The sequence below is a fragment of the Anopheles funestus genome, chromosome 3RL (genome assembly GCF_943734845.2).
Source record: "Anopheles funestus chromosome 3RL, idAnoFuneDA-416_04, whole genome shotgun sequence".
Lineage (NCBI taxonomy): Eukaryota > Metazoa > Arthropoda > Insecta > Diptera > Culicidae > Anopheles > Anopheles funestus.
Genome location: NC_064599.1, coordinates 57,989,155 through 58,011,329, shown reverse-complemented (window position 1 = coordinate 58,011,329; position 22,175 = coordinate 57,989,155). Strand labels below are relative to the sequence as shown.

The 22,175-nt window shown below is 43.2% G+C and overlaps 2 protein-coding genes across 6 annotated transcripts; one reads left to right on the top strand and one right to left on the bottom strand.

Moving 5' to 3' along the window:
• Positions 1 to 432: 432 nt before the first annotated feature.
• Positions 433 to 20,887, bottom strand: LOC125771653 (uncharacterized). 5 transcript variants are annotated; one of them, XM_049442478.1, is made up of 6 exons: positions 20,795 to 20,887; positions 20,623 to 20,675; positions 2,343 to 2,446; positions 1,966 to 2,171; positions 1,621 to 1,840; positions 433 to 1,550 (listed from the first exon to the last, which is right to left on the bottom strand). In XM_049442478.1, the coding sequence occupies exons 3-6, from the start codon at positions 2,370 to 2,372 to the stop codon at positions 531 to 533; spliced, it is 1,476 nt and encodes a 491-aa protein (XP_049298435.1). In that variant the 5' UTR covers positions 2,373 to 2,446; positions 20,623 to 20,675; positions 20,795 to 20,887; the 3' UTR covers positions 433 to 530. The 5 variants fall into 5 exon arrangements, with proteins under 5 accessions (XP_049298435.1, XP_049298434.1, XP_049298436.1 ...); XM_049442477.1 differs by lacking the exons at positions 20,623 to 20,675; positions 20,795 to 20,887 and adding an exon at positions 5,505 to 5,831; XM_049442479.1 differs by lacking the exons at positions 20,623 to 20,675; positions 20,795 to 20,887 and adding an exon at positions 5,571 to 5,831.
• On the top strand, positions 11,989 to 20,788 carry LOC125771656 (golgin subfamily B member 1). The gene is made up of 11 exons (XM_049442483.1): positions 11,989 to 12,466; positions 13,646 to 14,004; positions 14,074 to 14,186; positions 14,255 to 14,592; positions 14,674 to 14,839; positions 14,913 to 15,253; positions 15,315 to 15,480; positions 15,551 to 15,632; positions 16,572 to 16,689; positions 17,972 to 18,146; positions 19,145 to 20,788. The coding sequence occupies exons 1-11, from the start codon at positions 12,273 to 12,275 to the stop codon at positions 20,522 to 20,524; spliced, it is 3,432 nt and encodes a 1,143-aa protein (XP_049298440.1). The 5' UTR covers positions 11,989 to 12,272; the 3' UTR covers positions 20,525 to 20,788.
• Positions 20,888 to 22,175: the final 1,288 nt, after the last annotated feature.

The window sequence follows — 22,175 nt, the reverse complement described above, 5'->3', positions numbered from 1 at the left end:
TTTATTTTTAGTTCAGCAACGTTTGCACGACGATCTATTTCGGTGTATGAATGGTGTTTGTGCACATAGGCGATGTAAAGCTGTAGTACAAGCCTCAAGCAGAGAATGAGCGATTTATTGAAACATATGTTACCTCTTGACCTTCGACAATTGGCCCTGAAGTGGGTAATTTATTTGTCAAGTATCGTTACCGATGAGGTGTAGTGTTGATATAGAAATTATCTTCTTATATCAATTATTTGCATATCATAAATCAATGTTTTTCAAGAGCTATTTGCATTGTTCACCAAATTAAGGGTGAAGTGTATGAAAGCTCATTTATTAAAACGCTTGATTGAGAAAAAAATGATGGACAAACATGGACATTTCTCTACACATGTTTCTTTCAAATGCGCGAAAATATCTCACGATGACGTAGAATCAAACGAAATATCGACTCACAATCAAGTATCTGATCATTACCATTAGTTTTATTATAAGTAATTAGCTATTAGACAAAAGATCATTACGACCAATCAATCACGCACAATTTACATCGCTTGGTGCTCTTGCTGATGGCGCTTCGTTGGATTTCGCGCCTTCGGTGCTGTCTTTTTGGCGAGCTTTTGCTGCCGTGGCAGTACTTCCGTACTGCGATCCGTGTCGCGTCTGTACACCCGATTGTCAACTGGAATCTGCACATATCCATAGTCTAATGCTTGCTGGGCTTGTGCTGGCTGCTGCTGGTAGATCGTTTGCTGCAGTGTACCCTGGGGCGATACACGCGCACCGTCAGCGAAAACAGTCGTACGACGACCGGCAGAAGCGAATGCTACACCGATCGGTTGTACGGGTGGAGGTGGTGGCACGTTGATGTCACGGTAAGCCAGCGGAATCGCTGTCACGGGGACCGCAATCGTACCGAGACCACCACCTCCACCTCCACCACCATTGGATTGCAGTTGTACCGTGCCGATCGGTCCGTTTGCGCTTGATGTCGCAATATAAGCCAGATTGCCGGATGCTGGGAAAGTGGTCAGATAAGCTCCGGAACCTGGCGTAGCTTGGGTTGTGGTGGAGGCGATCACTGCACCGGCATGGGGAGCCGTATTGTAGCTGTGGATCTTCACATCACTTGGGCGCAATTGCGTTGGATAGAATGGAACGGGAATTTGATTCGGATTGGGTGCGGCATAGTACAGCCGGGCCGGACGAATCTGGGTGAGGTACTGCTGTTGCGGTTGTTGGACAGGAGTTTTCGCGTAGTACGTTTGGTAGGCTCCCGCATTTGGTGCTCCCGTAGCAACCGGTACTACCGTTCCTGTTGGGGGACTGGCGGCCGGCACTAAGCCTGCCGGTTCATTTTCGTAGGTAACATCCGCCCGGTAGCCATTATTGTCGGCGATATATTTGACGATCTGCATACGTCCATCCGGTAGTTGCACCTTGTAGCTGCCCTTGACTGCACCGTCCTGCTGCTGTTGCTGGGTGTGCGAAAAATCATCACCCGAGGCCGTATCTTTGACGGCGTACGAAAAAACGTAATTCTTTTTCACGTTTGTAGACGCTTCCTGGGTAGAAGAACGGGGGAAAGAGTGCCATGAGCAAAGACAAATGTTCGCAAAAGTCCGTTTTACTTACATTATAAGCTTCGATATCTTCCACGGCGTAGCTTTTGCCAAGTACCCGTGCAGCATGTTTCGCTAATGCCTGGTACGCTGGTTTTACCGTCTGGCTATCGGCACCGGAAAACCGTACCATCTTATGTTGCCGTTCCTTGAGGGCCAACGTTTCGTACGGATAGGGCAGTGCGTTAACAGTGCTTCCTTCTCGCAACCGTGGGAACTGTATCGGACCTTGACTGTGAAGGACAGATCGCGGTCGATCGTGGGAGATTGCAAGTGTGACAATATGGAGCATTATCATAGCACCGCTGGTCGACGTGCATTAGTGCACTGCTCCACCTCACATACCGCCTGTACTTACTTGAGAAGATTTTCGGTGAATTTCTCGCTATTGGTAATGAGGTTCCGGTCGAAGATGGCGATACCGTCGTAGGCATTCTGGTACGGGTGTGGATTTACATCCCGAGGTCGTAACAGTGATGCCGGCTCGGGAGATTCTATTGCTACGGCCATACAAGCGGGGCGCCCAATCGTGGCCAACGGCACCATCAAGCACCACCAGGTAAGCTATCAAAGAAGAGACAGAGTGTGGGAGAGAGAGAGAGAGAGAGAGGGAGCGAAAGTGTGCGTGTGCGGGTTTCAGCTAACATTGTTCACCAGAAAACAAACGAAGACATCAATGCGGCATGCTGGGCCTGGCCTGCCGCAACAATGTCTTACCACTACTGTTCGCCTTACCTTCACTGCCAGCAAACACCTTGACTGCATTTTCGGTTCCCACTGTCAGCACGGAATTATTTAAACACATCCACCCCAAAAACACACCGTTGCCCAATGCAGCTCTGGGAAGGAAGAAAAGCAGAGAGCGGCCGAACCATTTAGCTTGTGTGGTTTGTTTGTGCTTTATTACATGTGGTTTGCCGCTTTTCACACAAATAACCTCTTCACACGCCAGAAATATGGCACTAAGTTGGACGATCGATACTAGCAATCGTAGTGGCCTTCCATTGCAGTTCAACGACTAGCGAATTGTATGCGAATTGTATGGATGGCATGCGCAAGCAGGGTGAAGTATTGTTTTGCCCAATACGTACGAAGTGGAGTCTAGTTTTAGGTTAGAATTAGCCACGAACTATAAAATTTTAAATTCCATCTCTTATCGAAACGATCATCATACTGCTGAAGGACACCAAATTAATGCTTTGTTAACCAATTAAATTCGTTTTTATATAAACGTGAAGAATCCTCCAAGAATAGTCAATAACCATGTGTAGTATCCTTTTGTTTTAACATTGTAGAGGCCCTCAGGGATACCAGGGTGCACCAATAAACTACACAATTTAACCTTCACACTAAATTTGGAAATGATTAACTCCAATAAAACTACACACTCGATTGCAACACACATCGCTGCATAAGAACAGTTATCCGGATCTTCACGATCTGCGGATCAAACAATGTTTGGCCTTGACAGGCCAAAAACAAAAGCTAACCTTTGTCGTACGCACATCACCCATGAACAGCGGTATGGTCCATAAACGTCTACATGTGCACGCAGCATCCTTACAACTGTTCGAAGAACTTCAGAACATTGATTGGCCAGAGGTATAAAATAAAAACGTCGAAAGATCGGCGTGCCAAGACGCGGTGTTTGTTTAATTGGGACACGTTAGTGTAAGCATCAAAAACTCGATCAAAAGCACCCCCGCATGCTGCATGGCACGCAAACATAATGTACGCCACGGCAGGAGGCCCACAGCGTGCGCTCCTGTGCCTTAATGGTGCTTAGAAGAACTTGACCTACGCCCGATACCGTGGTTTGCATCGTGTAGTCACGAAGGTGTAGTTGTAAAAGCATCTCCAAAAACACAACTCAGTGTTTGAATCTGATCAAAGACCAAAGACCTAAAATGTGGTCAATGGGTTTGGGAGCGATGTTATTTAACGCTAATTAACATAGCAATTTAGTTGAATGATGGCACGCGAAGCTTTCGGACATATTGCGCAATGTGAAGATGGTATTATATTATTTACCGGGACATGCACAACGGATAACAGGTAAAATTTACAATGTGAAGCCTCTTCGCATATGCATCGTTTGAAAGTGTTCATTGGACATCAAGTACTTTATGGCTTGTTAGCCATTACTCGTTGTGAAGTGACGATTGACTTTCTTTTTATGAGATAATTATTGGCAAGGTATAGCAATAATTATTCCTTTTTTGTAGCTATTGACAATTGAATGGATAATTCCACACCATTTCTGACTTACTGGATCATCATTCAAAACTTGATTACTACAACTATCCGATCTTTCTCTCTTCTAGGCTTAACGACCTTAGAGATCATGTCCGCCATTTCTGGCTTACTAGACTTCAGTTGAGATTTGATCCCCGGTCTTGTCGTGTGGAATCGGCGCCGTTTATCACATATGCCACGGGATCTCCCATACGATCTTTAGTCTCTTTAAATAAAGACGATTGTTGATGTTGCTCTCCATTTCCGAAATCAATTCTATTGTTGCATGACCATATACAAATGATACTAAAGATGAGTTTATCGTTGTTGAAGTTAAAGTTAAAGTTTTGATTTGTCTAGTGATCTACTATTATTATAGACCTGTTCTTACTATCACGTGAAGTCATTCATTGCTAGGAATCAGTTCAGAAGCGCGAAATTCCGACGATATTCAATCCATGCCCTTCCGGAGCGTTATACTAAAAGCTAAGACTCAGCTCCACAGTATCTACTCATATAAATTTTAAGTTTTACTAATTTTAAAATTTTTTACCTTCGCTCTTTTTTGCACTAATCGCTAAAATCATCCGTACAAAATCTTATTGAATTTATTAGCCTAAACCTATGGTATTCCGAAGGTTCAATTTTTGTTGCTGGAAAAACAATTACTGGGACATCAAAGATAAATATTTTATTATTTTTTTTGCAAATAAAAAACACAAAACTTTTACTACCCATACGTGCAAGTAACGAAATAACCACTTCACGAAACAATAAGTTACTTAATAATTCCACCTGTGGTATGTTTCCTACACAGGTTCTTTCACCGCACGATCCCCAAAAACGTATGCAGCTCACGTCGGACGGATATTCGGTCCCGTCCGTTGGTGACAAAACGGATCAGTTCACACCCTGTCCGACACACTATCCGGGTTTTGCATCATTTTCACCACCCCGAAATATAGCCCACACACACGCATGGTTTACCGCACCGAGGCATTAGCATTCCACGGTGCCTGTACGGTCTCTGTACACCGGCTATACTGTTGCATTGCGCACGGAAGCTTCCGCTAATGTCGTTCAACACACACTCACTATAATCCGTCCGGGTCGGGTGGAGCTTTTTGCTTGGCGGTAAACCGAATCTTTCCCAACCGAAAGTCAATGTAAATGGAGGCCGAAAAACCGAAAAGCTTTATGCTTGCACCATCGTCCAGACACCAAAGAAGCGGACGGTGTTTTGTTGTCGTACAAAAAAAGGGTTCCTAATTGACAACATTGTTCGCCCCTCGATGTGGGCAATTAATCCTGTTCGGTTTGTACCAACTACGGTGGGCTTGTTGACACACCGGTACACGCTTTTACACGCATTTACACTGACACTGGCGGTGTACCTTGGGTGGGTCAAACCGATTAGTGATAGATCGCTAGCTTTCCTCCAACTTTCCAGCGATCGTTCTTGTGAAATGTTGGAGGGTGAAAATCGTGAGCTGAAGTAACGTTCCAGTTCATCCTCTATTTGCATTTATTTATACTAAACATAAAATAGAAAGTTTGCTTTTGTCGTCCATTTAGTTACACAAAACACTTATAATCGCAAAAAAAAACATTCAATATTCGCAAATCTTAAACTATTTTGGGAAAAATAGAACTCTAACTTACATTTAATTACTCGTAAAATGGAATTAATCTCACTCAACTAGCAACACCGGCACACCGGATACGTACAAGCGGAAGAAGTTACTTATGAATACTACAGCAAACAAAAATCTACGTCCGACGATGTTGGGCTCCCGCTGGGCACTGAATGTCCCCAGATCAATGTATTTACGGTAAAGCCCCACTCGTTGATCTTGCTAGGTGTAAAAGCTGGCCACCGTTAAGGGTAACGCCGAAAAAACTCCCGCCGCGAGTTTTTTCCTGGCTATTGGCGCGGGTGGGAGTGACTCTGTCTGTAGCGTGATCGTGCGAGAAGCGTTGAATTTGGAGCTTCATATGAGGTGCTTGGAGTGCTCTCCAAGTCCCATGGTTATGGCTGCAAATTACGATTGCAGTGAAAAATATAGTTCGCGATACTATGCTTTGCTTGTTCTTATTTCAAGTTGAAGAAGTAAAATAGGAAAGGAAAGTGGAAACAGAATTAAATAAGAAATTATATTATTGAGATAACGCAAAACTAGAAGCAAATTATAGAAATAAGAAAGTAAGTAAATAAAAACTAACAACGGTTGAGAAAATAAAACGAAAATAATACTGAATATGAAAAGAAAAGTTATAAAATTATTAATGAAACGTACTAAAGCTAATTAACAGTTAGGATTATTCGAATAACTGTTTTAGTGTTCTTTATTGTATGTTGTATTTTTGTATCCTTCCATTTCCAATAACATTTCTACATGTAGAATTTCTACTCAATTCTCTACTAGAACAGGCACGAACTAAATAAACATCTTCTAAGCTGTCCACAGTACGTGACGCATGAACCTACGCAAGAAAAAACAAAAGCTGATTTATTAACCCAAGAACCGCAACACCAATCTTCATCAGTTCACATAAATCTTCTCTTAATTAAAGCATCTTAACCACTCATCAACTCTTTGACTTGACGACTTTGCATATCGACTATCAGTTGAAGCATCGTAGAGGCAGTCCACATGCTCCGTTAGCGTGGAACACCCTTCCATCACGGGTTTTCTATGCTGCTACTAACGGTGGGTGCAATATGCTGCATTCGTCTATTTGTCGGCTTGCACCTTATCAACCATCCACTAATCGTGAAATCTTGTTCACATTCGAATAATTGTTTTTCTGCTAAAGTTACTAATCGCTGGGAAATAAAACAGTAATGGATGTGGCTTTGTATTTGTGTGTGTCTTAACCTACCTAATTGAGGTGCCTTGGGGCTCTTGTGCCTCTTGTGCCTGCACTGTAAGTGGGTAAGCTCGAGAAAATTCGCATGTTTGTTTTTAAGATATTCATGTGGAAGAAGAAACCCACTGGAAGCTGCATTGTTAACTCCCAAGCTAACTGATTCCTTACTTCATTGATTGAAACCAGAGTTAACTTTTAAAATGTTTAAATTATCAGTAAGTTTTGGAAAAATATCGAAGTTATTTAAGTTTAAAAAAGAAACCTAACAAAGACGAGAAGAGAAATTAAAAACATGGAATAATAACAAATAATAAACAATCTCCTCGTTAAACAAACATTTGCTTTAAATTTAACGATCATCTGTTAAATATATTCATCGCTTGCAAAAGCAAAAACTAAGCTGTCAAATCGTCTGCCTAATCTAATCAATATTCCAGTGTCTCTTTCGCATTCAATTGACCAAAAAAAAACTAACAAGAGTGGTGAAAAACACTGCCAAACCTGCTACCCAGTTTCAAAACGAACGGAGACACAACTTAAAACCAAAACCAAACAAAAACAGTAGGAAAACTAAACAGTTCAAAAGAAGACAGCAAAAAAACGCCTTCAAATGCAACGCAATCCGGAGCGCATTTTCATGCAAATTCCACGATCGATCATCATCGCTGCCCTGCGATAGTTGCAACTTCTGGTTGTCGCGTTCGATATTTTCGTTTTTTTTCTCTTTAGTTTCACCCCAATGTGTGAAATAATGCTGGTCCATTCCAAGTGGTCCAATTCGGAGGGGGGAAGATTGGCATCGAATGACCGTCGGGCTTTATGCCACAATTCCACGACCACGATCACAACATGACAACGACCTAGACCACCGAAACGAGCGAACCGACACAGCCGGTTGAGTGAGTTGATATGGTGCACTATTCCATTGATTGAACTGGTTCGGGAAGCACGTTTGGAGACAAATGCACTTTCCTGCCTGCTGCAGTAGGTCAGCAGATGTAGGAAGCGAAAATAGACGTAGGTGTGATGCAATGTCAATTCCTATTGAATTTCTCCCGTGTAAGCTTAACAGAAAGTAAAATTAAAAGACTCAAAGCTAGTTGAGTTATACATATTTTGCAAGAAATTGGAGCTGTGGAGCCTATCAGAATCCATATAAAAATAAGCTTTAAGAGACTAAAGTGAAACAGCCGACAGAACAGAAGATAATTTTCACACTTTGGATCAAACATCTGAGCCTTATCTGGATGCATTTTAATTAAAACAGAAACTTCAAATTATATAATAAAAAACCTTGACAAGTGTTGAGGCTTAACTGTGGGCCTTATGGGCATGAAGTAAAGCGATCGAGCCATTTCAACACGCTACGGACAGTGCTGCCTTCGTATCATATTCTACCGAACTACCGAAGTCCGCCCATGAAAATTCTCCTTCAAACTCCGGCATGCGTTTCACGTGCTGAAAAGTAAGCCAAAAGTCAACCCAGATTTTACTCCCCCAAAAGATATAAAAACGACACAGCGTAAGAGCCCCCACACGATGACAAACCTTTACAGCGACAGTTCCGGCGGATTGTATGATGCGGGGTGAACGATATATTACCCTTGCATTTACCACAACTCTACCAACCGGAGCCTGGTCAGCCGGATTTCTCGCATATACAAATTTCGCGGCTTTACGCAACTTGCCCAACTGCGGCCCAATCCAGGCCGCGATGGTGAATTAAGATATATGCTGCTGATCTCGAGTGCATGTACGGTGTTGGGAAAAATCACATTACGACTTCTTGGCGCTCACGATGTTCTTGTCAAGTGACCATGAAGATCGTGGAGCGTGCCGAGTTATATTTGGTTCTTTACTGATATGGCATGGTGTTGCACATGTTTGCGACTGTTACGTAACATTTCGGCGATCTAATGTGGCCAAAAAGCCTGTTTAATATACGTGCGGGCGCTTATTGGAAATGATTTTCTAATCTAATATCCTTTTTTACGAACGTTACCGAGATCACGTGTGAGTAGACATGATCATTCTGCTTACTACATTGCTTCCCGTAACCCATTTCTTACACTTCGAAGCTCTTTTGGTAGTGTTTCGCACCATGTTCCTTTTACCTTTTAACCTACATTTTTGTTTCCCCAAAGACCTTTATTTCCCGGTCGTTATCCAGCACATGGGTTAACTCCCAAGTTTGTTTACTTTCGCCATTTACTTGTAGGTTTATCCCTATCCCTCTCCTCAGAAGAATGTGTTTGATGGTTCCAATGCAAAATTGGAGTTTTTTTGGTTTGTTTGTTATCCTCCACTGTTCCAAGAATTGAGGGAGATATTGAAAAAACTTTTGCCGACGACTTTGCGTAACCTTCAAATAGGTTAGGGGCGTTGTCGCCTTCTAATGTCATTCCATCAACGCGACTCTGTGAGTGATACAATATTCTGGAGTTGCGTGCTTACGGGAACAGTTTTAGACACTGTTAAGGGACAAATGGTGAAATCATTAGGACAACCTACGATTGACCCAAAAATCCTGCAATCGTACGGAAAACCTCACACCACCGGATCAATACCAAAAAACTTCCTTCTTTTTCCAGTTATGTTATTGCGTTGGCGTCAAAGTAAATTGATCCGGTCTGTTCTATAATACAATCCCAAAAATTCCTTCCCTCTTGCATGCGTTCTTTGGCCCGATAGTAATGGCACCGGACGCAACGCAAACTCGCGACAAGGCCAAAGAGACGCCAAGTAATAATTTAAACTCCACCATATGCTTTACGTACTTTCGGTCTATACATCGGGTGACTAATTTGGTGCAATATTCTCTGTGGTTTTGTCGGGCGGGAACGCTCTTTCTTCCGTTTTCTGGTTTCGATGGTCTATCTGGACGATCGTAACGTTACTAAGCGGTTTAGCTGTGCCGTGATCCGCCAGAGCAGTACGGTACAATAAATGTCAAATTGGTTTGGTTCAATGGGGTTGTTCGAGCTGCCTATGCGTGCTGGTGGGCAATAATCGATCGTTTAAGAGTGTGCTTTTTTGTTATTCTGATTTTACTGTTCAGATAAGCGACGGTGCATGAGATGAGGTGATTGAAAAGGGACATGCTGCATAAGAGAACCACACAAGTATCACGAACAGATACAACAGCTGGGATAAATAATGTACTGAAAAGACATAATATATTTGAGGTATTTAAATAAAAAATTGGGAGGATATGCTTTTTTATTTGCACATTTGTAGTTATGATAAAGAAATGTAGAATTCTCGTTGATGAAGTGCTCTTTTGCTTGGGTATAAAAACATCCGTAACGATCGATTTAATTTTCAATGCCAGTCTAATCAATACCCTCAATCTCCAGTTGTTTACCCAAAAATTCTACGCCACTCTGGAGTTGCGACTTGTAGATCACAAAAAAAAAATCGAAGCGGAACCTATCCATTGTCCGATGATTGTTGACCGTGACCAGCGAGCCCAAACATGTCGACAATGCGTCAATTACATGGGTACCGCGGTGGCTCTTGATTCCGGCAGGCTATTAGCCAGGCCCCCAAACTGGCCATTAGCGAAAGGTGCGTCCCAGACGCCCCGGACACACTCAGCACCGATGACGCCGCGCAACATGTTGTAAGCGCTGTAACATATCTGGATAAAGGTGATTAATCACAATGCGTTACAAACGTTCCTTTACACGGTTGCATTGCTGTGTTGATTGTTATTTATTGGTTTTCGATTGTAAGGGACTGTTGGAAGGCTCGATCGTTACACTATGTACGCACTGTTTCGCGCTTTCAGGCATCTGGACGTTTGACGATTGCTAAAGCTGCCACGGCTTGCCCGGAAAAGAGCCGGCCAAGAACGATTTGTGCACCACGAGAAAATCTTCAACCTTTCGTTATTATGTCGTATTGTACACTCACGATCGAAGGGCGATCGACGAGGGCGCAGCCACATTCTTTAGACATTGGTTTTGGAGTAATGGAGTTGAAGGTGTCGTAAAAATAAAATTTTAAGATAAAAGCCCTTCGCCACCCTTCGGTTCTATCTACTGGTGGACGTAAGCACCGCCGGCACCGTTATCACGCGTCCCAACGTTTAAAGTTGGGAACCAATTAGAACGCCCACCCTTATTGGAAGCGTGGCAAACATAAAACCGTTTCGCAACCCATTCCCAGGTTGAAATGGGCAGTATTATTACAGCTGGCCAGTATTAATTTTCGCTGTTAAAATTTAATTTCCCTTTCCCAAACCCCAGCCTCAGGAAACGAAGCAGAAACATGGATATTTATTCGAAAATGTCGCCATCAGCATGATTACCTTTCTGTATTGATTTGGTAGTAGCCTTGATCATTGCAAATGGTGCACTTTTTTATTTGGTAGTTCACTCCCGGAAGGGTAGGTAAAGAAAGTGTCCGTTTTCGGGAACATGTTTGTCGCGTTTATGGCTTTATTACATTCACATGCACGAGGCATTCTGTTTCGAAAGATATGTGCTATCGGCATATATGCATGTTATTTATTGTTTATGGGAGTCTCCTAGTATAAAATAGAAGATAGAAGTGGAGAGAAGGAAGAACCGACTGCAATAATAAACTGAACATTGTGACAAGCAGTTTAACGCGCAGTAAAAATATAAATCTAGAGAAAAAAGAACATTGATCATTGACCAATACTTGCGTTAAGTAAACGTTGATAAATTTGAAAGAAACATTTTCAATGGAGAGTTTAATTGAAAATTGAAAACTGTTTTCAGGAACTTAAGATTTCTATTCCAATGTGCCAATCCTGAATTCATTTCTTCATGAAATTACGCCACTTAAATGGTTAGTTGATAAACAAACGATGAAAATTCGCAACTTCCCATAAACGTGCGCTTTTCACGGGTCGTTTCACGAGCACGAAAAGGAGTAAAAATAAGTTACAATAAAATATCCAATCGATGCTAACCACTCGACGGTGGTGGATTCCCGCAGGCTCGAGGTAGGTAGCGACATATAAATTTTGTGCCAAAATTTGTTTATCATAAAAGCTCCCACCCAATAGAATATCCCCTTGCCCGGAAACTTTTCACCCATCGGTTTATGTTAACCGTGCACGCAACGATGATTAATCATGCCGCCAAAGCTTTTCCGCTCGGTACAGAGCAGCGACCGACCGAAATGGAGAAGCATGCCGATCGTCGCACGGCTCATGTATAGCTGCCAGGTCTGAAGGAATTTTCGCCATCTAGCATTCCAGCAAATAGACACATTCGGTACGAGATCGATCGGACACGATGAGTGCGGTTCGGGTTGTCTGTTGCTAGGGACTTTGTTGATTTGGGCATGGCAGGACAAGGATGAAGTGATGAAAGAATTCCCAACCATTTAGGTGCCCGAGTTGGTACCTATAAAAGGCTGACACATCTTGTCCGCGGCTTCTTCAGTTCCGGTACGTCGCGAAGTTTGGCTCGACAGGCTGCTCGTATTGCGCAGGAAGTTTGATAACTCTGGTTTTAGTTCTGTTGCTTGTGTGATTAGTTGTGTATTCTTCAGTCATATTTAAATCAGTACAAAACACACAATATGAAAACTGGATACGGGTTAAATACTGCGGATTCGCTCGGATACTTAGGATATGGCTCTAAACCATATTCCTCGCTTACCTACGTCGGCAGCAAAGGATACAGCTCTCCGGCTACGGGTATACGGTCCAAAAGTGTATTCGACAAGGATGTGATAATGTCCAAAGTGAAGAAACCAAAGTTAAGGCAAGCGGAATGATAAATATATTAATGTGTTGATAATGCTCAGTAGTAGTGAACTCTATTATGGACTGTACCGGCAAGGAAACAGTTTCGGCTTCCAGTTATCTTAACAATTCTGTTTCTTTGTCTACACTAGAATTTACGCTGAATCATCTTTATTACCTAAAAATATGTAATGATCCTAAGTGTTTAATGTGGTAACAGAAAAAATCTCGAAAGCCCATTTTTTTTTTTACTTTGTTCATTTCAAATCTTCGATCGATCGTTATTCTTCTCCTTTTTTGGCACCGAAATCTAAAAAAGAGGTCTCTTATAGCCTTATCAATTCTGGTTTTATTTTTTACTTTATTCACCTGGAACAGGATATAATCGATTAGGCATCCCTAGATGGGATTTGAAACTCGGTCCTATCGTGTAAACACCGGATTCACCACCTATCGATCGTTATTACTGAATTGAAAAAAAACAGACGACTATCTGTGATAGGAAGTGTTAAAAAACAAATAACACTTGAGGATTTTTTTGTGATTATAATAATTAATAACACACATGTGTAAAACATGTACGTTTTTTGCGTTAAATTTTTAATAAGATTTCACATACGATACGTCATTCAAAAGCAAACGTTCTTATCGGAACTATTTCTTCAACTTGAGTGAAAACACCGAAGTTTTGTCGCAATGTGTTGCGCCTTCCCTTGCGAAAACTTTGGAAAAAAAGGTCCACAAACTTGTCCGCACGTTCTACAGCGCGTGCAACACCAACTTTCCCCCATTTAGACACGATTGTGTGGTTCAGCGAGGATCGCATGCTACGCAGTAACGAAGCAAGGCGCACGCGTGTACACTTGCGTTGTTAGGGACAACCAACGCCATGGCGATCATTGTTTACGCTTGCCAAACAGAAGCAGTCATTTCCTTCGTAAAGCAAAGTGATACTTCTATTCGGTTGCAAAGTGTTGTTAAAAATGCTGAAAACAACGGTGAATTTTACATAAAATGTAGTAAAAAGTTAAACAAGTGCTGTTGTATAAAGTAAAACAGATAGGCAACATGGATGCAGAGTAATATTTTTCACTACGAACGAGATATTTAAACACGTAGTTCAGCTAAAGAATGAACTACATACAACTTGAGTTATGTACATGTAAAAAAATGAATATTCTCCCCACTTTTTGTACAATAGGAAAACGTCCACCGAGAAAGTAGAGATACCGCTGTACAAGAAAAAAACCTTCGATTTCACCGATTACGCGTACCGTGAGGCTGTGAACCGTTTGAAGTTCCTACTGACGGAAGCCTACGAACCGGCCAAGACAACCACCTCCTTCTATTATCGCACCGTTGACGATGGCAAATCAGAAGTGTCCGACAGTCAGTCTGTGGTGGAACGTCCTTCAATGACGGAGGTGTCCAAATACTTTCCATCGACCGCCGTTTCCCGCTACGGAAGCACTCTGGGCCGAAGATACAGCTTTCTGAGCAAGGATGCTACAGCAGGACCGCTGAAACCAGCGCTATCCAGCTCTAGCTTACATCCAGCACCATCAGGTAAGAACACGGATGCAACTGACGATCTATTAAAATGCTTAACATGTGTGTTTTTTCTCCTGACAACAGTGCATACTGCGCAGAGTCTTGAGGTAGCGCAACCACCGCCAGAACTTTTGGGATTCATTGAAAAGCAGGAAAACTACATCGAACAGTTGGAACGCGAATCTCAGTATTGCAGGGTTCGTGGTTTGCATCGTGAGAAGAACTATCAAATATCTAACTAATAATTCGCCTCGCTTGATTGCAGGAGGAGCTTTCCACCTTATTGAAGAAGGTAAAGGAGGTTGTATCGGAGAACGAGGCCCTTACAGATCGCTCACGGTCCAAGGCGTTATATCAGCTCGATTCATCCGAAAGTGAGGATGTCGAGTACGCGGACCGTTCCAAGGGCAAGGGACCACTGTCCGGTCCAAGCATCGTATTCGAGTCACGCATCAGCGAACTCGAGGCTCAGCTGGCGCAATCGCAAATTGATCTGAAGAAACTGTTCAACGAGAATGAGGACAACAAGCGCAAACTGTTGCACGGTGCAAGTGACGTCGGTAATGCTGACGCTTACCGGAAGCAGGTGGAAAATCTTCAGCGGTAAGTGAAATGAATCCCGATTCTCGTTTGGAGCGAACTTCAGTTAACAAACTTTTGGTGCCTTTGTGCTCTTTTCTTTAGCGACAAACAAAATCTGGAAGAAACGGTCCGTAAGCTGCAACTGTCGATTGATCAGCTGAAGGATTCGGAGGCGTGTAATTTCAGCAAATCGCAACGAAGCCGCGACATGATCGAGCAGGTAGCTTTCGAGCGCAATCAGGCAGAGATCGAAATTCGACGCTTAAAGGTATGACGTACATGCAAAAAAGGGCGAAACCTTGGGTGTTCTGGGTGGCTAATCTGTATCTTGCTTATTGAAGGATGAACTTGAACGTCAGCATGAGCGTGTGCGCGAGGTACAGCACGAGATGGCTAAACGGATTGCAGATGAGCGTTCCAGTGCCGAACGGCGCTACACCTACCACGTGGATCAACTGGGTGGGGACCTTAGCAGTCAGTGGGAACACGCTACCAAACTACAGCTCGAGGTGGAACGCATGAAGCGCATCGAGTCCGATTACAAGCGTGAGCTAAACCAAAAGAGCTCCCAGATCGACGAGCTGAAGATGGAGCTGAAGAACAAGACGGCTATATTTATGTCCGATCTCAATCAGGCAAGTGCCGAAAAACAGTCTCTCGAACAAGAGATCACTTCATTGAGGTAAGGACTTAATACTCGGTTTGTGAGATTCTTCTAATCTTTTTGTTGTATTTTGTTGTAGACTCCAGCTGGAGCGTACCGAGCGTCAATCAAAGGTGGAAGTTTCGCGCCTGAATGCCGAAATTACTTCCCTTCGTCAGCGACTCGATCGTGCCGATGCAGACTTACTGCACTCGAAGCGAGAAAATCTTAAACTTGCCGATGACGTAGCTTCACTAGAGAAGGAAGTATGTTATCGATCGCGATCGTAGCTAATGCGACACTTTCGACACTTAACTATGATTCTTTCATGTACAGCTAACTCTTGGAGAGCTCAACAGAGAGACACGGCCCTCGAAGGAGCTCGCAAAAATCATATCCGATATGGAGGCTAAGCACAGTAAGTAATGCACGCCAATTTACACATTTTTTTATAGTGCTCCAATGTGTCCAATGCTGACTTAAAAACAATTTAACACGCTATGGGTAAGCTATTGAAACCCAAAAAAAAAACAAAACAAAACAAAACTAGAGAAAAAACCAAACCAAACTCACACAATCCACACTTCAGTTACAATATCGATGCAGCAAAATCATTCGATCATTGTTTCACGTGTTCATCTATTGTTTTCATTGTATCATTTGCATTCCATACAAACACCTTCCACTAGCCATGTTACTTGTTAGTTGTTCTTAGTGGAAATTTGCCGTGGGGATATGTTTGCGATTGGTTCGTTGTTGTGTTTGTTCACAGTTTAATTGACTTCTGTTCTTTCGCTCATGCTCTGTGTTATCATATCTAGAAGAGATATAATTCTATGTATGTGCACGCTATTCTCTTGCTTACTTATGATTTACCAGCAAACATTAATCTCGGCCTGTAACGTGTGAGTTCGAATTGTGGTGCTCAGTCTATCTTGACGTGAATGTTGGATGTGCATTAAAGACACCCTGCGTGTAGGTGTAGATACGCATGCAACTTCTTCGCGTTCATAACATACATTTAGACAGCAACGATTAGAAGAGTTACGATTGAGCGGGTCGTTCTCAATAGTTTATCCATGAGCTATTTTAACAATGCAAAGGGTAAAAGATAAGTTATGGAAACAAGATGCACGGGTTTGCTCCTTTGTGTCACTAAGGACACGTGTCTCGTACAGATTCGGTCACATCCCGATAACATTAACGCTTAACGTTGGTTCCGTGTTTCGACCGGCCACGGAAACATCACGTAACGAAACTGCCACGAACTGCTCGCAATTTGCCGAACCGCTCAAAACCTCAAATGTTCTTCTTTCCGCTCTTTCTTTCCGGTACGCATTGCATCCAACCGTTCCAGCCAACACCGTTTCCGAACTCGAGGGCATGATACAAGATCAAAAACAGCTCATGGAAAAACTAACTGCAGAATGCAAAAGCTTGACGCATAAGTTAGAGGACACCACACAGAAGCATAAGTACTTGAAGATACCCTTTGATTGTCCTTTCTTCTCATTGAGTGTTTACGTTTATTATTTGTTGTAATAATTGTTCGTTTGTCTAACCGAGTTAAGTTTAGTTTTATTTAGAGTTAAACACCCATGTATGCTTTTAAAAGTTGAAATAATATTTCGACGGATGTACTACTATTTCCGCTGTATCTAGACGATCATTCATCGCTGCATGACATATGCATGTTTGAACTTTGGACAAAAGGAATGAAAATACGTATTACTTTAATTTCGGGAATCTCCATTAATCACTGATCTAATTATTTGTTTAATGCCATGTTATTAATGCCTTTGTCTCAGTTCATTTGCACTATTAACTACTAGCCCTAGGGGTTGTGTTTTGCAAAACGTTTGTGTTGGTTTATGCACGCGTTGACTTCCCCTTACTAACACTAGCTCCTCCATTGCTCCATGCTCCCGTCATCTTCATCATCATTCCATTGAACTGTTCGCTGCACCTCATTGGGCCACCGCGTACGCCTTCATTCCCAGGCGCGAGCGAAGGAAACGGGTGCGTTTCACGGATGCTAACTCAATCTACGAACACTGCCAACAACGCTGTCCTAGCTTCCTCCGCTCAGCTTCGGAGCACGAAGCAGACACACAGCAACTACCAGACAGTCGGCAGCAGCGAGAACTATTCGGACAACACTCCAACGTCCCGGAACCATCAACAGTTTGTGGCAAACTTCTCCAGCAACAGCAGCAGCACTACTCGCCCTTGCTCGCGTCCCTTTGTGAAACAAACCGATGGCAAAGGGAACACGTTGAACGACGGGCAGCAGCAGCAGCAAGTGCCTTGCGATCGACCATCTCACCCTATTAAGATTGACGTCAATGTGCGCATTGGTCGCCGCGCTACCGCAAACGATAGCACCGGTGAAGACCAGCGTGACGCGGTGTCCTAAAAGCACCCTTAAGCAGGGACAGTACAGTAATATTAACACCTTCCAGTGCTTCATTCCCTAGTGTTGAGTCTAGAGAACTTTGGAAGCGATAGTACGTATGCGTTTTAACAAGCTTCCTTGTACTCTTCATGCAGTCCTTGCCGTGCCGTGCACCTTTTTTTCTCCCTATTGAGTTGTGTTTGAGTTTGTGTAAATATATCCACTAAAGCATTATTTTGGCATTTGTTAGTAAGTAGTTTCATCGCCGCTCATCATTTCGTTGGTTTATCGTTTCGTTTCATAACCAAATATTATTTGGCCTCGCTGTGTGTATGTGCACGAATCCTTGAATCCATATAAAGAGAGGAAAAGCGGGAGCTACGCCAAACGAATTCCGAACTGATGGAACGATTGAAGCAAATCTGGCACAACTATAAACAGATCAGTCCCGCATTTCGGAAGTCTAGTGTGGCGAGTTCCGGTGGGGATCTCCGCGAGCCGCTGCACGATGACTCAGCAGTGTCCCGTCACGAACAGGTACGGTATTCCAGGACGGAAACATGTCTAACGTTCGATTTTCTTTTCTTTCTCTCTCTCTCTTTCTCTTTACTTGTTTTCTTTCGAATTACTTCCACGCATCTTCTTGTGATGCCGGCTCCAGGCAGGAGATAGATTATCTGCAGGAAAATTTAGAATATCTCTCAAAACATATTAACACTACCAATCCTTCCGCCACTGCTACTAGCAATGACACTAATCAGTACGCTTCGACAAATCCCGCAATGGATGACAATCGCTATTCTAACGATCTGCAAGCAACATTGTACAATCAGACCGATAGCAGCTATCCAGCTGGTATAGCTGGCTCTAGCGTAACGCCTGATGCAAGCGCAGCCGCTGCGTACGCAAGCCCTTCCCCGAACCAATCGATTGTGCGTGATGATGTGAACAGTTACGAAGGTACCGCACAGAAATTGTTAAACAAAGCCAAATATCCGCCGCGTAGGAAGTTGCGGCAAAGTATGCTTCAGTTTGCATGGCCACACAAAAACACACGATTACTGACAACTCTATTCTGGCCACCCAGAAGTTCCCATTCTCACCTGCACTGTATGTGGGAACGGCGCATGTTTGTAGACGAATGCCGGTTGGCCGTTGCATCGCTTGCATTGGTTCTGCACAATTTATTAGCATATAATTCTTACGCTTTGGGCCACTTATTGTTTGTCGAAAATGTTCCTAATCACCGCGACCAAGTGCAATATCGCGAGCCACCGACAACAGCGGTCTATTGAAATTCTTGCACAAACTTTCAACCAGTTCTCACGCAAGAGGTGCCGCCGTAGGCTTTTCGTGGCACAAAACATTCCCTCCCCAGACACGCTGACCCTGCTTTTCATTGCACCGTAGGGAAAAATGGTTTTGGAGGTTCGAGAACGCCCCAACGCCTTTTCCTGTGCCTATGTTTAATGAGCTATTCCGAAAAGATCGTCACGACTTTCTAATGATCTAATATTTCGTCAAACTTTCCACAGCCGTCAACTCAGGATCAAGGCCCGGAAGCAATGCCGCACGCTATGCAGCATCAGGTAACAACGGTAGAACCATGCCAGCCAACTCAGACACATTCGATGATGGCGCAACTGGAGGTGTCGGAACTGGGCGACAGTACGGGAATACTGGTGGAAAATCATCTCGACCCGAATCACGTACATCCGATCGACAGCAGTACGCCCAGCCGAAGCAACCGCCCGAATTGTCCCGAAACAATTCCGTCGCCGACTACGTTGACCCCAACAAGCGTAGCGAATCTCGACTGTCGCGATCCTCGGTCACCAACGAAGAAGGAGTGCGGTCCGGAGGCATTCCAAAGGAGTCAGAGTATGGACGTGCTGTCGTGGAACCGGAGCGACTGTCACGAACCAGTGATTCCGCTAAACCGGACAGTGCCGGAGGTGGTGCAACATCGGGAAGCAGCGGAAGATTGTCGCGCGAATCCGTGGCCGATCAGCAGAGAGCCTCACGGCAGTCGATGCAATCATTGGCAGGATCCCAGCCGTATGGCACAGTCGACGCAGTTGACCCTGCCACAGCACAGCAATACGCCGCACAACAGCAGTACGGAGAGTTCGCGTACCCGTCGGGAGAACAGCAACAGTACTCGGCGTTGGACGATCAATCTGCAGCCGGATATGATCCCTCGCAACAACAGTACGCCGATCAGCAACAGTACGAGGGTTACACAGAGCAGTACGATCAACAACAGCAACAGATCTACGATCAGCAGCAGTACCAGGGCTATCAGCAGCCATATGATGCACAGCAGTACGCCCCTGAGCAAGTTTATGATGAATCCAGCTACGCCACCGGAACCGGTACAATACAACAACCTGTCACACCTGCACCTACAGCAGCAGCAGCAGCAGCACCAGCGCCAACTCCAGCAGCCGCACCAGCACTCTCAGCACAATCCCCAACACAAGTGTCCGCCCCAGCAGCAGCCTCATCCGCACCATCCGCCAGCACACCAGCAGCACCGGCTACCGCCAGCACCACTGGAAGCAGCAAGCAGCAGTCAGGAAAATCTGCTGGCTCAGTGGAACCGAAGGAAAGTAACCGAACTGTGGGGAATACACGTTCCGGTGCATCATCCCGGGCAGGCGCAAACGGACAGCGATACAAGCAACCATCCGGTGCAGGACGATAAGCCACCAGCATTACATCCTTGTTGCAGTAACAGCTTACCCCGGCAGCAACTACCGCAAACGTGCGGATTCCAACCGATCGCTAGCTACCCCAAGCTAAGCATCAGCAGTCCGAGCCTATTCGGTAGTAGCCCCGATGTGAGCCAAACACCATCACCAACATCGACCGTGCTGAAAAACTATGATGCGGCCAGTCCCAATCCAATGTGAGGTAATGGTTAAGCAGGTTGTTGGGTTGTTTGGTTGAAAATGTGTGCCGTGCTGTTGTGGGTTTGACTGTGAAATTGTTTTCATATGTGTATAGCTACCTATTTTGAAGCCTCTGCTCAATCGAGCGTTTTGTAGTGATGATTGCCATGTTCTGGAAAATGAATACAAATTTATCAAAACATTTTGTTTGTTTGGCACTTTCACTTATTTTTCTTACGAAAACTTCCCTCCCTGTTGCCTGATTATAAAAAAAGTAAAAAATAAACTTACATGTTGGAAGTACCGGCAGCAATTCGGAACTCATTCGACTTAATGAAGGGATGTTTACGATTACCTACGTGCAGTTATCATCACAATCCTTAACCGTAGTGTCTACGACCAAAAAAATACACGTTGTTCTACGACCGCCTACCCGGGTAGGCCATACGATTTGTATGGGAGTTTTCGTTTTTTCGAATTCTGAAGCGTATATCTTTTGATCTGCTCGTCGTATTTGCATGAAACTTTCAAGAAAGATGGGTTTTTTAGTTTTCCAACTAATATCATTTAGCTGAGAATTTTAAAAATTCTGGTTTTGTGTATTTTACATTTTTTACATAATTTTCTCCGTATATCTACGACCGCCTACCCAGGTAGACCATACGATTTGTATGGGATTTTTCAGTTTTCGGATTCTAAATCATGTATAAAGCATATATATTTAGTTTTTCGGGGTTAATTGTAGCCAATTAATCATCTTTAATCATATTTAATTTTTGTGTATTATTTTCGCAACTCTGCGTTATTAAAAAGAAAATAAATCTTTTTTTTATAATTAAAAGCTTTCCACGTAGCTATTATAAACCTCAAATGTTATCATATTACTAACACTAAGTGCAAATATTTCAAATTATTTACATTTGGAGAAATATGTGTTAAATTCAGAACGCGAAGAACAAACAGGCTTTTTGACATAAATACCAATTTCCTTTATGTTTGGTTCTTCCTGAGGTATCTCGGCTGAAGGTTGTCCCAGAAAACTTCCGAAAAAATAAAAACTCCCATATAAATCCCATGGCCTACTCGGTCAGGCGGTCATAGATATACGGAGAAAAATTTGTAAAAATGCAAAAAAAAACTAGAAACCAGAATTTTTTAAATTATCAGCTAAATGATATTAGTTGGACAACTAAAAATCCCATCTATATTGAAAGTTTCATGCAAATACGACGAGCAGATCAAAAGATATACGCTTTAGAATCCGAAAAAAATGCAAACCCCATATAAATCGTATGGCCTACCCGGGTAGGCGGTCGTAGATATAAGGGGTATCAATCGAAAAAAATAATTTAAAAAATGGTAAAAATAATTTTAAAATTTTTCTTTTTGTACGAAATGGAGAAAAACATGTTTTTCTAGGCATTTTAAAAGTTTCAAGTCTGTACGACTTTCCTATCAAAAGATATTAAAAAATAAAAGTGCAAAACTTACCCAGGTAGGCGGTCATTGACAATAGGGTTAAACCATTTCTATGTTTCACTGTGGCGGAGATACATAAGTACATTTTTCTAACAATATGATACTAAGCAATCGAATAGAGTATTAACAAAACATGATGGCAATTATTTGCGTAGAAATGAAAGAACGTTATAACGTTTCGTTTGTACCGCTT

What these genes read in the sequence shown, in the direction of transcription:
- LOC125771656 (XM_049442483.1), top strand. Translation starts at nt 12,273, where the DNA reads ATGAAAACTGGATACGGGTTAAATACTGCGGATTCGCTCGGATACTTA. An exon ending in CTTACATCCAGCACCATCAG is followed by an intron (nt 14,005 to 14,073) that starts GTAAGAACACGG and finishes TCCTGACAACAG; the next exon opens with TGCATACTGCGCAGAGTCTT. An exon ending in GCGAATCTCAGTATTGCAGG is followed by an intron (nt 14,187 to 14,254) that starts GTTCGTGGTTTG and finishes GCTTGATTGCAG; the next exon opens with GAGGAGCTTTCCACCTTATT.
- LOC125771653 (XM_049442478.1), bottom strand. Translation starts at nt 2,372, where the DNA reads ATGCAGTCAAGGTGTTTGCTGGCAGTGAAG. An exon ending in TTCACCGAAAATCTTCTCAA is followed by an intron (nt 1,841 to 1,965) that starts GTAAGTACAGGC and finishes TGTCCTTCACAG; the next exon opens with TCAAGGTCCGATACAGTTCC. An exon ending in AAGATATCGAAGCTTATAAT is followed by an intron (nt 1,551 to 1,620) that starts GTAAGTAAAACG and finishes TCTTCTACCCAG; the next exon opens with GAAGCGTCTACAAACGTGAA.